A 14,468-nucleotide genomic window follows, 5' to 3' on the forward strand; every position below is an offset into this window, starting at 1 on the left:
ATAGCCCCCCCCCCCCCCCCCCCCCACACACACACACACACACACACACACGTTCACACACAATGAACCCTACCCATCCTCCAGAACAGGCTGTGTAATACAGACGTGTGCGTTCCCTCTTTGTCTCTCCATCCTTTGCACCATCTTGGCTCTTGCGTTTGAATCAAACAGATAAACGTGCTCCTTAGTTTGCTTTAAAGGTGTTGCTTGCTGGATTTTTCAGAGGTGGAGCAAGATGAGAGATTTTCCCTTTCTTGGAGTCTTTATGCTGACCTGGGATTATCATTTCCCCTCTCACACACTTTCTCGCTTTGTAAATTGCATTGCAGATTCCAGGTGACGCGTCGTTCCCACCCTTCTTGCATCGTTTGCATGCCGCCATTGACTTTCACCCTACCTGTAATTCCCGTCCCTCTCTGCTTATACACCTGCCCCCCCCACACACACACACACACACACACACACACATTGTACAGTATTTCTGTATATAGAGATTGACGCATGTTTTCTCAAACAGAATATCAGAGTATTTCAGTATGAAGAGATATTATATCTATATATATTAAATTATAAACCATGTCCTGCATCTGTTTCATGCTTCACTGTACTATTGTCAGGTTAGACTAAACTACGCTGGGGATCTGTAGACGGGCTCTACTGATAACCGCAGCCACGTTGACTCTTTATATGACACTGATCCAGATTACTGTTTATATCATTGATCAAGATAATGGATTGGAAAAAAGGTGGCAGTGCGGTGTTTCCTGAGCATGCCTTTGGCTTCTTTCTGTTAAATAAAAGAACTTAAAATGACAAATGTTACATATTGAATTACAGCAATCAGTTAAATCTGACAGTGAAGGATACCAGTTGATGTCATCCTTCTAAATGTTGCCTGTTGACATGAATGTCTCACCGATCGCTTCCATTTCTGTCCCAATACTAACCGAACTCAATTATTTTTAGAGACACGAAGGAAGTATTTGATGTTTGTTTCCAAAGACACCTCTTGTCTCCTGCTTTACTCTGAGATAGCGCCCGACAAAAAAACACATTTGGGAACAGATGGTTAAATTGAGAAGTGTGTGTTGTATTGGTGTATTTATGCATAACAATGGTTTATTGTTTTATTGTTTTTAGACATTTTTGCCCTTAACAATAATCATTGAAATTCAAGCGCATTTCAAATTTTAGGACTCGTTCACATTAGATTTGATCAGACAGCAGCTTTGGCCATATCAGTTTGCTGTCTTTTATTTGTTATCAATTTATTTTTTATTCATGTCTTATCAACAACCTTGATTTTTGTAAATGTTATTTATTGTGTTTGATGAAATCATGTTTCTACAATAAAAGCTTTGGAGTATTGCAGTGACTTTGCTTTTCTTCCCGTTAGTGTCGAGTGACGCTGGCAGAAATGAGCAGATAACAGTGAAGTGACACCATTTAATCTAAACATAAAATATATACACGAGTATGTTCAAAGCTCAAAATTCAACCAACTAATACAGTTCATGGAGTTTTTCAGTATCTTATAAGTGACACAATAAACCTAAGAATAGAAAGCTAACCAAAAGTAAGACAGTTTTACACCAACAAAGGATCCTAACTACAACTTCAAAGATTGTCAATGTTCACCACATCCCCAAAAAAACTTTTAATTAAAACATTCTAATATTGCACCAAAATTCACATTCCTGGAGTGTAATTTGAAAGACAAAACTAAATTATAAAACCAAAAAGTAATGCAACTCTAAACACGGATTTGCAGCCACAAAACTCTGAAAAAAGTCTCAACATAAAGCCCAGTCGCCTCTCCTCGTGTCCCATTCCTTCAACAATGTTCACACCATTAATCACTTTTAACATTGAGCTCAGCTTCTTTGCTGATTAATAATTCATAAAAATTCTTTTAAAATATCTTCACAGGTTTAAAGAACGTTTGTGAGGTGACGAGGCAGATCCAGGAAACATTCCGCGGTTTTGGATGAGGCGTTCACTTTTATGGCACTTTTATCGTGACTGCTAACGAAAGGAAACTTGGAAGGATCTGATCTCTGATGGATTCCACAATGAAATTAACATCATGTAAAAAACGGCTGATCGCTACATTCACCGGTATACAAAAGCAACAGAAGAATGGACTATACGGAAACTTAAAATACTGAACTAGGCATCCTGTACAAAGTGCTGTTAGAATTGGTCAAGATTTATTTTATCTCCTTTTTTTTTTGTACAGCTCCACTTTTGGCTGATAACCTGAGACGAGAATGATCAAATCTCAACCTGAAACTGTGATTGTTGTGCTTCGGCAATGACCGGAATCATTTACGCCTCTTTTTCCAACATTCATCATGTCCTCCCACGTCCAAAAGCACGCAGCTTAGGAGAAGGTCACTCCGAATTGTCCGAGGGTGTGAGGGCGAACGATTGTCTTTCGTGTGGCCCCGTAAATGAGCTGGCGCCTTGTTCGGGGCGTAGCCCGCCTCTCGCCTGTAACCAGCTGGGATAGGCTCCAGCAGAGCCACAGGAAAAGATGGACGGATGTTCACACTCATCCAACATAGCACCAGGTTCATGGACTACTGCAGCCGTTAACACAAACAGCGACACATTTCATAGATTAAAATGGGACATGTCAGAGTTGAATTAATTCAGATGTTTTCTAGGGTCACATCTTTACATCTTCCCTGTAAAATATTGTATCGAAATGTATTTTTTTTTGTAAAAAGTATTAGGGCACGCAGGGAAATTCAAAGTTCAAGATTGGCATCTTAAATTATGAATATCAGTAACACATATTTAGAACCCATACTCTATTATTGATCGATTTGTTCTCTGAAGCTCAGGGTGAGAGAGAGTCAGTGTGTGTGTGTGTGTGTGTGTGTCCTATCGACAGCGAGCGGAGAAGCAGCGCATGTACTCGGTGATCCAGGGGTTGAAATCCGGTTCAGTCACATTTCTGCTTTGGCTCTGATCTGCTGACTTGGCTCTCCGGTGTTCCGCCCTCTTGCTCTGGAACCGGCGCTCCACCTCCCGCCTGGTTTTAGCGCGCAGCGCCGACGCGTGGATCTATGAGGAACATAAACACACCTGTTGACATGTGAGATCAGCTGCAACACACGGGGGGGGGGGGCTACCTCAGTAGTTGATGCTGCTGGGCCAACATTGTGTGTCTTCCTGTCTGCCATGTCCGCGTCCTTCTCTCCTGACCCGTAAAGACTGAACGGGTGTCTGCTGTCCTTGCTGTCCTCCTTGGGCTGCGGCGCTGGGGCAGGCCTGACCCGCTGGGAGCGCCACGCTGCTTTTGAGGATTTAGAGGTTTTGACCTCTGGGGGTCCGCCAGCGTCTTTCTCTGAGAAGAAAAAGAAAAGAAAAGGCAGCGGTGAGACACCGGGAGCATCGATTCACCTCCCAAACCGCTTTGTCCGGAACCGGCTCGTGCTGGAGCCGATCCCAGCCGTCAAAGCAGGAAAGAGTAACATAGGGAATGTTTTCCTAATGAAAATGACCTTTTTGTGGCTCCTTGGGGGGGGCCGCCGTCTCTGCGACGCCTTCCAGCTGTGGGCCTGAGAGGAGCGAATAAGATCACGGGGCTCAGTGACAGAACGTGCTTCTATCTGAGTGTACTCTATGATCAAAGGCATTTAGACCTTTAACAGCGTTTATATGTTTTACCATTATTTGCAGCCTGCTGAGCAGACACACCCGCCTCCATCTTGCCCCCCTCGCACTCCTCCAGCTCATTTCCTACCCCGACTCCGCTGCTCTCGGCCTGCGCTTGGGTTCTAATGGGAGGACTCGCTCCTCCCGAGTCCGAGTCGGTGTCGGAACCAACCCAGAACCAGGGGTTGTGTGTTTGCTCCAGGAGCCTGCGGGTTAGCCTGTACTTTAGCATCTCTTCGTAGCACTTGGTGTAGGTTTCCCATTTGGGGTCTTTGAATTTCTTCATGTACTCCGAGCGGATCCTCCTGGTCACCATGCTTGTAAGCTAGCGGAGGCTAAAAAAAAAAAAAAACAGTCCCAACAACAGATCACAAAGACGAAAAACCTTTTGAAAACCAAACCTAGGTTGTTCACACACGCGTGACGTATTACACGGGAAAGGCCGCATCTATAGCGTCGCTATGACGGCGTTATAAAGCTACTAAGACCTCAACCATGCTAGCAGGAGTTTCAAATTTGTAACCACCGCCAGACATTTAAACAATACCGTCAACACAATTCTGACCAATGAAAGAGCAGCTGGAGGCTAGAACCCGCCCCCCTCCCGCACTAGCCGGCGCTAGCCCCCGCCCCCCCTTCTCCCCACGCCGAATAAAGTTTTTTTTTTTATCGAGTTATCGCGGTATTAAAAACGGGAGCGGCCTCTCCGCAACGTCGATATACGTTTTACTGCTAAGAACCAAGCTCGAATGAAATATTTGTTCGCCCTTTTTCAACGTCAGAAATTTCGTGAACGTGATGACGTAATTGCAAGCCCTCTTCTGATTGGCTCAAACGATATAAACGAATAATCCACATTCAGGGTCGGCTGAAAACACTTTATAACCTCTTGTGCAAAGAATAATTGCAACCTTCTGCTCTTATCGCTAAATAAGATGTAACCGGATATTCTTACATCAGTCCGTTTGTCCGCATTCCAACACTATAATGAATCACCCTGCGTTATTTTAGAGGATCTTGCTATTCAGGAGAAGCTAAATGATTATTACCCATCTGTGTTGTCAATGGCCGCCTATAACTAAAATCGTCTCTGCAACCGTAACGGGGCGCAGCAGAACGACCTGAGGGTGAGAATCTAAATTTAAATGCGGTAAATATACTTACACCGTGGTCGGGTTTCACGGACGCGGATCAGAACAGATGGCGGACGCGGCGCGGCGCTGCTGTAATCTCAGATTGCGTCTCTGGGCTCCGCCCACTGGACGTTTTTTAAAAAGCCAAACACGCGCAAACAGGTGGCGTGACGTCAGGAATGCGGTCAGGGTGGTTATTGGTTGTCAATCATTTAGAAGTGATTACAAAATAGGATTTCACTGGAGTATCCAGGCAGACGCGCGTAACTCATCGATTCCATGTTGAATTAATTTGTAGCGTTTTTGCTGTGACGTGAATTGATCCTAGATATGCAAATATAAAGATAAATTCCTGCTTGTGCGCAGGAGGAAAAACATAAAAAGGGTTGGAGGATGTTTTAATGCGGGGTTATTACAGCCCAATGTAGGTAAAGGCGCACGTTTGTGCCGCGCCTCCGACGCGCACGCCCCTTTGTCACTTTAAACCTCAACGACAGGCCATTCAGTCTGTCTGCATATAAGGTTGGACGAGAGAGGTGGGTCCGGTTCTGTCTAAAGATGGCCTGGAGGCCGGGGTTCAGAGCAGGAGGTCATGGTGGGGGGGGGGGTGCATGGGCAGGTGTCGGGTGTGCCACGCCGATGCGCTCCGGAGCTGCTGCTGCCCGGGCGCATTCCTGGCAAGTCAAACTTCGACTGTCAGAACTCCAAAGATTGCGTTTCATTATCTTTGCCACCCAGCAGCATCCAACCAGAATCCATTATGCCCCCCCCCCCCCTCGTCTTTAACCTTTATGCCCTGCAGGGGGCGTATATCAACCCTTCCACTGATCGTTACCTCTGCGCTCCATCAGCGGACCGGTTTGCTTTAAACGGGTCAAGCGTTTCTCCTCTTTCTCGACTTGATAATGATTTGGGTTATTTATTTATTTTCAGCCTTCCCACGACTCTTGCTGGTATTTCTTAATATTGAATTTAAGATTATTTTTTCCCCCATATTTATGAAGAAACAATAATCATTTGTGCCCCTTTAAAAGGCATGAGCAATCCTCAGTATTCCATTTAGTTTTAAATCTCATAGCTATACCCTCCCTCTGACAAAACAAGGCCGGGGTCGGAAATACCAAATAATGGACTTTAATAAATTATCAATATGTATATACACTTACATTCACATGTGTTGGGCAACATGTTGTTATATTTATTAAATCTTTTGGGTGGATGCGTGGTTCAGTGGTGGTTTTTCACAGCCTCTCTCCGTGCGGCACAGACAACAAACAGCTATAAAATATGCACATTTTAAAAGACTAGCAAAATGCACATGGCTGTCAACGAGGTAGACAGAACGTCCATTGACAGCAGAGTGTCGCTGCGCCGCTGTTGCTGATCCTCCTCCTTTGATCTCCAGAGGGGCTGGTGGTACAAGTGATGGAGTAGCATGGAGAAGATGGATGAAGGATTTAGAAGCACTTCCTGTGCACGATGCTGGGGCCAGCCTCGTCGTACTCCTGCTTGGAGATCCACATCTGCTGGAAGGTGGACAGGGAAGCCAGGATGGAGCCACCGATCCAGACGGAGTATTTCCTCTCTGGGGGGGCAATGATCTGAAGGAGGAGAAGAAAATCGATCGATGAGGGACCAGTGCTTGTCTGCATCGTGTTTCATTCTCCCCTCTGATACATTTTGGGATAAAAAAAAAATATTGTCACGTGTACCTTGATCTTCATGGTGCTGGGGGCCAGGGCGGTGATCTCCTTCTGCATCCGGTCAGCAATACCGGGGTACATGGTGGTGCCGCCGGAGAGCACGTTGTTGGCGTACAGATCCTTGCGGATGTCAATGTCGCACTTCATGATGCTGTTGTAGGCGGTCTCATGGATACCAGCGGACTCCATACCTGGTCAGGTGAGCGCGCGTAAGAGTGCATGGCGATTAGGACGCACGCCCCGCAACATTGGCGAATGTAATAAAACGAAGGACGATCGGCATACCGATGAAGGAAGGCTGGAAGAGGGTCTCGGGGCAACGGAATCTCTCGTTACCGATGGTGATGACCTGCCCGTCGGGAAGCTCGTAGCTCTTCTCCAGGGAGGAAGAGGAGGCGGCGGTGGCCATCTCGTTCTCGAAGTCCAGAGCCACATAGCACAGCTTCTCCTTGATGTCGCGCACGATCTCACGCTCGGCTGTCGGAGCACAATTTGATGAGATATCCGGTTAATAAATCAGCCAAGAACCGCAGACATAGTGCGCGTGCGTGTTGGCAATTATGCGCGCTCATTTAGGAAAGCTGCGCTACAGACGTCCGGAGTGAAAACTACGTTTCCTGCACCGTTTCAGTGCGCGTTCTGATTTGCATAATTGAATCATCTATTTTTAGTTTGTTGCGCAGGCAGGCAACACATAAGGCTGTGAGCGCTAAATTCGGATGGTTTGCATCTTCTTCTTTTTTAGATGATTTATAATTTTAGGCGAGTTCCTCACCGGTGGTCACGAAGGAGTATCCACGCTCAGTCAGGATCTTCATCAGGTAATCGGTCAGATCGCGACCAGCCAGGTCCAGACGCATGATGGCGTGGGGCAGAGCGTAACCCTCATAGACTGGGACGTTGTGGGTCACACCATCACCAGCATCCAGCACGATACCTGCATGGAGAGGCGTGGATTTAAGACGAGCGCGCAATCTAAACAAAGTCCTTAAACATTCCAGGATCGTGCGTAAATGTGTGGCAAAAGTGTGACTTTAGTTTTTATTTTTATTTTTTCTTCTTCTTTCTCTTTCTCTCCATTGTTAGTGTCAGTTTTTATTATTTTAATTATCTATGTGTGTGTATAGATACGTGTACATTTGTATGAGTATTTGTACTTCAATGTTTTATGTGTTCATAAGAAACGAATAAATAGATTTTAAGAAAAACAAAGTGTGACCTTAGAGCAAGTTTGAAAAAATAAATCTGACTGGATAACATATTTGCATAAAGAGGCCCATGAAAGGCCGGTTGACTGCGCGTAAATATTGTGTTTGGCTCACCAGTGGTACGGCCGGAGGCGTACAGGGACAGCACAGCCTGGATGGCCACGTACATGGCGGGGACGTTGAAGGTCTCAAACATGATCTGGGTCATCTTCTCCCTGTTGGCTTTGGGGTTCAGGGGAGCCTCAGTCAGCAGGGTGGGGTGCTCCTCGGGGGCCACTCTCAGCTCGTTGTAGAAGGTGTGGTGCCAGATCTTCTCCATATCGTCCCAGTTGGTGATGATGCCGTGCTCGATGGGGTACTTCAGGGTCAGGATACCCCTCTTGCTCTGGGCCTCGTCGCCGACGTAGGAGTCCTTCTGACCCATGCCGACCATGACACCCTGCAGACGGAGGAGAGGTTAAAGGTGATCTCAACCATATGGATTAAAGTCTTTAGTGCATGTGCGTAAAAATCATGCCGATCGCTCAGTGAATGGCAAACGGAACATTTGCGCGACTTTCGTTTGCGACTAATTTAATTTCAAAGTGTTTATGGCCACGTTGTTGTTAAATTGCACAAAAAGTTCTGAAGTTTCAGAATATTACGCAATAATCACTTTGTTTCTTAGAGCAAAATAAAATTCTCACAATGAAATACTGAAACATTGAATGTAAGTATAATGCCAAAACATTATGGACTTTGAATTTATGTTGTTGTTTTTTGCAAAATAGTAACGAATTACGCATGAAATTATATTTCCTTTACCTGGTGGCGGGGGCGGCCGACGATAGATGGGAACACAGCTCTGGGCGCATCGTCTCCGGCGAAGCCAGCCTTCACCAGGCCGGAGCCGTTGTCGCACACAAGTGCGGTAGTCTCCTCGTCGTCACACATGGCTGCTTCTGTCAGAAACCAGGTGAAGAAACAGAGTCAGAGAAACGAGGTGAAGAAACAGAGTCAGAGAAACGAGGTGAAGAAGCAGAGTCAGAGACACAACGAGGTGAAGAAACAGAGTCAGAGAAATGAGGTGAAGAAACAGAGTCAGAGAAACGAGGTGAAGAAACAGAGTCAGAGAAATGAGGTGAAGAAACAGAGTCAGAGAAACAACGAGGTGAAGAAACAGAGTCAGAGAAATGAGGTGAAGAAACAGAGTCAGAGAAATGAGGTGAAGAAACAGAGTCAGAGAAACAACGAGGTGAAGAAACAGAGTCAGAGATTCATTATTTCCGAAATTAACCTTTTATGTAAAAAAAAACAAAAAAAAAACAATCAAAATCAATCAAATAATTGTAATGCCCTGTTCACTGGCGCCTAATCCAGCCCGTGCCTTGCAGAGAATATATCCATCACTGAGATTAGACCATTACGCATGACGTGCGAGCTGGTATCTCACATATTTACATTAGAAATTGACAATATGAAACAATACATTTTGAGTTATCTATTCGGAGTGTAAAAACTGTCAGACATTCTGAAATCTATGGTAATTTATTTTGTTTACCGATTTCTCTGTAAAAAAAAAAAAAAATCTCGTTTTCTTTAATCAGCACCTTTTCCGGACTCAGTGTGTTTTAAGATGCTGAAAGATTTCAGATCCGTTTCAGACTGAAGGGATTCTCCTTGTTTCCCCCTCCCTGATCCTTCAGGCCTTAAAGCAGCCTATACGGTCCAGTAGAGTCTGCTGCAAGGCGTCCTGGACCAACCTGCCCTGCCTAACGCGCACTCCGGAGTTCAGGCCTGCAGTCTGATGCGGCTCCAGTCGTCCCAGCAGGGTCTTACCTTAGGGGGGGGTGTCTGCGGCTCGGAGAGAATGACCCAACCAGTGATGTTGCTGCACCAGCTACGGTCCTGTCTGCTGCCTGTCCAACTTATATACCCAACGCCCACCATTCACAAACCTCAGCACTGGCCCCCCCATCGGCACTGGCCCCCCATCAGCACTGGGCCCCCACCCATATTAGGACGCTGACAGGCCGAGGGTGATGGGGAGGCGGGTGGTGGAGGGGTCGCAGCAAAGGATCCCCCCCCCCCCCGCCCCCTACAGAGGATCGGGAGTGACGCTGCGCGGCCCCGACGAGAAGCGAGCGCGCGCCTTATATGGCACTGTCGCTTTGACCTCCCATCGAGCCTCGCGGTCCCACCTCGAGAGCCGTATAAGGACGGCGCGGCCACCGGGGGGGGGTTCTGTGGGAGATGCGAGTTGCTACCAACCAGGGTTAGAGATTTGCTGCTAGAAGCCTTAAAATGGGAAAATGCTGCCCTCATCTGAACAGATTTAGACCACAACCAGTGCCGCTGCACGAACTCCCGACCGACGGGGCAATCAGGAACTACTGCTGCCTGGAATGTCTCAAATAATTCAATATATAGTATTATAAATGGATAAAAAACCGAGATGGAATATTCTGTGTACAAAGAATAGTATGCATGTTTCCTCATTCTAGTATTTTTGAATGACTTGGAATTGATTGCATTGATTGCTCCAGCCTGGTTGCAGCTTGTATGAAACATACCCCATTATCTTTACTTTAGTCCCCAACTTCAGTCTTAAATTAATGTGCAATATGATACAAAAATCCGTATTAATAATAATGTGTGGAAAATATCTAATTCATTTTACTCACAAATGTGCTTTGCAAAGGAAAACACTTGCAAACACCAACAAAATATACTTTTTCTCATGCATATTGGAAGTTGATCAAGATCCACTCTCCTGCAGGCCACATGGCATCAGACTCTTTGCATAAATAAGGAGAGGATCACTGAAACAGCCAACAGCTGAAACCTCATCTGCAGAGGCTACTCTGCTCTGTCACTGGAGCAGTTGGATTAATTATAACTCTACTGGAGGAGGGGAACTAGTGTACACGTGTGCATGTGTTTGTGTGCATGTAGGGGTGAGAAATGGGGGGGGATCACTTGTGACCATGCATTCACACAAATGTAAGTATATGTGTGGTGTGTTTGTGTGTGTGCGCTCCAGGTGGAGAGGAAGAAGAGATGCTGAGGATGTGAAGGAGGAAAGGAAGAAGAGGTTGTGAGATAAAATACATTTGGTTTGGTCAATAAAAAGAGCGGAGGCTTAGAGAAGAGAGAAGCAATCTGCCAACTCCAATGATAAATGAGGACAACTGGGGATTCCGGGTGGGGTACCAAACGAGACAAAACCTTTTGTAGCTCAGCATCGAGAACCTGATGAAGCATGCGTGACAGGAGATGTTCACCAATCATCACCTGAAGCTGGATTCAGATCATTGTTACATATAAAATGACCTGGATTCTCGTTTTAGCAGCAACAGAAAGCTTCACCGACGACTTCAAATAGTCGACAAATCCACTGCGTGTTTGCACGGAGCTTCACGGAACGGGAACTAATAAAGGCAGAATTTTGTGCTTAATTGATTCCTGTGTTTCCAGGTGAGATGTAATGTAGCGTTTGAATAACTGACCCTGCATTCAACATTGTGGCGCAGGGCTTCTTTATTACATCACTAATATGCAGGTAAGGTGAGGAAAGTCTTTGAAGTCCAGAGGGAAACCCAGTGAAGATGGCGAGGGCGTGCATAAAGGTGTGTGTGTGTGTGTGTGTGTTGTAGCAGGGGGTTAAGGAGTGGAGGGACTGTGGAGCAAGTTAGAGCTACTTTTATGCACTTGTTTTTGGAATGAGAGCTTGTGAAACGCCTAAAATGTGAAGGGGCTGGCAGTTGTCAGGGAAAGAGAGAGAGAGAGAGGGAGAGAGAGAGAGTGTGGAGGGAAGAGGAGGCCAGTGGAGCCACAGAGGGGAGGAGAGCCTTGGGGGTCTCCTGGAGAGGATAAAGTGGGAGGTGAAAGGGTGTGTGGAGCAGGTGGCAGAAAACACAGGTTTAGTTTGTCAGAAGCTAAGACTTTGGACAAGAAGGGTTTGTCTTTTCAAGTACAGTGTTTTATTTTTTTTAAAGCCTTATATGTCAGGATTTTAGCGAATATAATAAGCTTGAATTAATCTCTCGGGTGTTGCACTGAAGAAAGTTAGCTTCTAACAATACTCCTGAATATTACAAATCGACAGGTAAAACCATGGATTCATATTTGTTTTCTTTGGCTTGTGACAGACTAATGACCAAAAAGTAATTTTGAAGATTTTTTATTTTGAAATGTCAACATATTTAATGGAACAGTAAAAGCACAAAGTGCGATTTGAATTCTTTTAGGACTCATTTGTATTTCCTGTTTCGCCACATTTTGTGTCGGTGACGTGTAAAAACCAGATCCTCGCAGAGCACTGCTAAACGATAACGCCTCTTAATGCTCCTGCTGAGGATTGCAGGGCACAGTCGCTGCTCCTCAAAGAAAAACTAAAGAATAAATCAATAAACTAAAACAAAAAAACCTCAAGTAAAAATCCATTCTAATTTCATTTGTGGAGAAAGAAAATGCTTGTAATGTGTTCCACGGCTGCCAGGAAAAAAGAATCTGTTTCAATGCTTCAGAATAATTCTGTTTTTCCAATCTTTTCTTATGAACCTCAGTCACAGTAGTTCCTCAAATAGCCGGGGGTAGATAGAGGGGAAAGCGCCTGTGGCTTCAGCACATGGACTTGGAATTGGAAACCCACGCAGGGCTGAGCAGCACCTGGTCTGCTGTGTGAGCCGGAAGAGCCATCCTCTGCAGAGCAGGAGAACTGCTGCTGCCTCTGCTGGTGAAGTTAGTTTAGTTTTAAAGGGAAGGGGTTGGATAGGTCATCATTTACCATTACGATAATGACCCACAAGCATAAAGGGAGAGTGTACTGCATTTCAGTTTTTCATCAGTGGTATTTTAGTCTTGCTTTGCCTCTTGAACGTTTTAATTCACAGCTTAACATAATATTAAATATCTAAAATGTTTGATGTATACTTAATTAACTTTGTCAGACTCTTTAACCCGCCTCTCACTCATACAAGAGACTAAATCGATGGACTGCATCAATATACTGGGACCTGACAGAGCCAGCAGGAGGAACAATGGTTCGAGTCTATTTGCATGAGAAGCTCAACAAGCTGTCAACACAACCTACCAACAGCTGAACGCACATTACTCATATCATTACCACAAAGTTTTATTTAGGTATGATGGACTGGATGAACGTCTGTTCCAAAGGCCTGCAGCGAGCACCAATCGTTCCAGGGCCGGGCTGCAGCTCAACCTGTGAATGAACAGTGTCATCTATTGAGCGCCTGACAAACTGCACGATGGTTCAGGGACAAGTTGTTTGGGGGGGGAAAAAAGGCCATGAATAAATATATAAAAAAAGTTAATATTTCATTTTATTTACCTTTACATAGAAGTATAATGATTTATCTAACACAAAAATAATTCGAAATCTAGAACATCTCATTTAGGACATTTTATTTATCTCATAAAATAAAAATGACAAAGAAGCCCCACCCACACAGTGATTTGTTACACAGAAGGAATCATCAATAACTCACAAACGTTGACTCAGAGGTTTAAAGTAGAATCATTTTCAAGTAGCATGAAAAAACAGCATGAGACTTTTTTTTTTAATCCAGATGGGTATATCCAGATCAAAATTTAATAGGATCTAAATTAGATCAAGAACCATCTTCAGATTATAATTTTTTTAAATCAGATTTTCTGTAATCTTGCTGACAGACAAACAGATAAACAGAATAAAAAAAACAAGGTGGCGGTAATTACTTAGAAAGAAATGCCCCCGGCACAGTCTGACCTGTGTCACACCTCCAGGTCCAAAAGAGTTTGCAACAAAGCAAATGTAGATTTATGAAAAACAAAACGCTTGTTTATCAGCTTGAACGTGACACATCTCATCCTGGCACTGCCTTCTCTTGCATTTGAGGTAAAACAGATAAATGAATTACAAAAATACAGTTCTGAACAAATTTGACACAAATTTCAATGAAGTGATTATTTGTAATACTTCTGTACTGTATATCAGTGTTTTTGAGCTTCTCAGACATCTGACAAATACTGAACCAAGACTAGCGTTGTACGACCTTTGTTCGTGACCCCTAGGAAAGTTAACTAGCACCGAGCCACACCTGTTCCCGGTGAAATGCTTCAGGGGTTTCTGTTCATTCAAACCAGCGGTGCTAAGATATTACATTCTCGTGTACAAAGTGGAACATTTTCACGATAAAAAGAAAGAGAAATTTCAGCAATGAGGGGAATCGTGAGTTGTTGAAACTCTAAGTATGCTAAAAACGTTCTGCATGTTTGGCTTCAAGTTTAGCAAAGTAAATAAATAGACGAATAAAATCATACACACATACCTATTTAGCTATTCTGCAGATATTAGGCTGGGCTGGTTTAGGTTTAGCTATGAAAACAGCGCCCGCCTGTCTGTTAATGTAGAATTTTGGCAATCTTCCTATTTGTGTGACAGAAAAGGAGATTTCAGAAAGACATTGATGCTGAGGGTAGAGAGGAGCCTTCATCCTGGTCCCGCTCCTCAGACTTTCGTTGTGCCCTTTTCCTCCAGCGTAGGCGTTAGATATTTTCTAAATAAAGCATCTGTGGGAATTCTCTGGTCCGAGTTTCAGGTGTGTTGAGCTGTACTCCACACAGTAAAAACACACAGTCTTCACGTTTCTTCACGTTTCCTTCAGATTCCATTCATTTCTGGCAGTTCTGGGCCAAATCTCTTTATGTCCTGCCAACAAATCGGATTTGGAGGAAAGCCAGTCCCCCCCCCCCCCCTCCTTTTTCCTTCATCTTCT

The 14,468-nt window shown here is 44.6% G+C and overlaps 2 protein-coding genes across 2 annotated transcripts; both read right to left on the reverse strand.

Moving 5' to 3' along the window:
• Nucleotides 1-2,889: 2,889 nt before the first annotated feature.
• On the reverse strand, nucleotides 2,890-3,982 carry ccsapb (centriole, cilia and spindle-associated protein b). Its single transcript, XM_068741908.1, has 4 exons — nucleotides 3,679-3,982; nucleotides 3,513-3,569; nucleotides 3,141-3,355; nucleotides 2,890-3,072 (listed from the first exon to the last, which is right to left on the reverse strand). Exons 1-4 carry the CDS (start codon nucleotides 3,980-3,982, stop codon nucleotides 2,890-2,892), a joined length of 759 nt encoding a protein of 252 aa, XP_068598009.1.
• Nucleotides 3,983-5,917: 1,935 nt separating this feature from the next.
• Nucleotides 5,918-9,681, reverse strand: acta1b (actin alpha 1, skeletal muscle b). The gene is made up of 7 exons (XM_068742423.1): nucleotides 9,529-9,681; nucleotides 8,515-8,651; nucleotides 7,825-8,149; nucleotides 7,278-7,439; nucleotides 6,788-6,979; nucleotides 6,512-6,693; nucleotides 5,918-6,400 (listed from the first exon to the last, which is right to left on the reverse strand). Exons 2-7 carry the CDS (start codon nucleotides 8,641-8,643, stop codon nucleotides 6,257-6,259), a joined length of 1,134 nt encoding a protein of 377 aa, XP_068598524.1. The 5' UTR covers nucleotides 8,644-8,651; nucleotides 9,529-9,681; the 3' UTR covers nucleotides 5,918-6,256.
• Between the last annotated feature and the right edge of the window lie 4,787 nt (nucleotides 9,682-14,468).

This window comes from Brachionichthys hirsutus, chromosome 1 (assembly GCF_040956055.1).
Source record: "Brachionichthys hirsutus isolate HB-005 chromosome 1, CSIRO-AGI_Bhir_v1, whole genome shotgun sequence".
In the NCBI taxonomy this organism is placed as follows: Eukaryota; Metazoa; Chordata; class Actinopteri; order Lophiiformes; family Brachionichthyidae; genus Brachionichthys; species Brachionichthys hirsutus.

Bases quoted from the DNA above. Each gene is read 5' to 3' on its own strand.
- ccsapb (XM_068741908.1), bottom strand. From the start codon at position 3,982: ATGGTGACCAGGAGGATCCGCTCGGAGTACATGAAGAAATTCAAAGAC. The intron at 3,570-3,678 runs GTAAAACATATA...CGCTCCTCTCAG, and splicing joins TCAGCAGGCTGCAAATAATG to GCCCACAGCTGGAAGGCGTC. The intron at 3,356-3,512 runs GTCATTTTCATT...TTTTCTTCTCAG, and splicing joins CCCCAAGGAGCCACAAAAAG to AGAAAGACGCTGGCGGACCC.
- acta1b (XM_068742423.1), bottom strand. From the start codon at position 8,643: ATGTGTGACGACGAGGAGACTACCGCACTTGTGTGCGACAACGGCTCC. The intron at 8,150-8,514 runs GTAAAGGAAATA...CTCCGTCTGCAG, and splicing joins TCGGCCGCCCCCGCCACCAG to GGTGTCATGGTCGGCATGGG. The intron at 6,401-6,511 runs GTACACGTGACA...CTCCTCCTTCAG, and splicing joins CCAGCACCATGAAGATCAAG to ATCATTGCCCCCCCAGAGAG.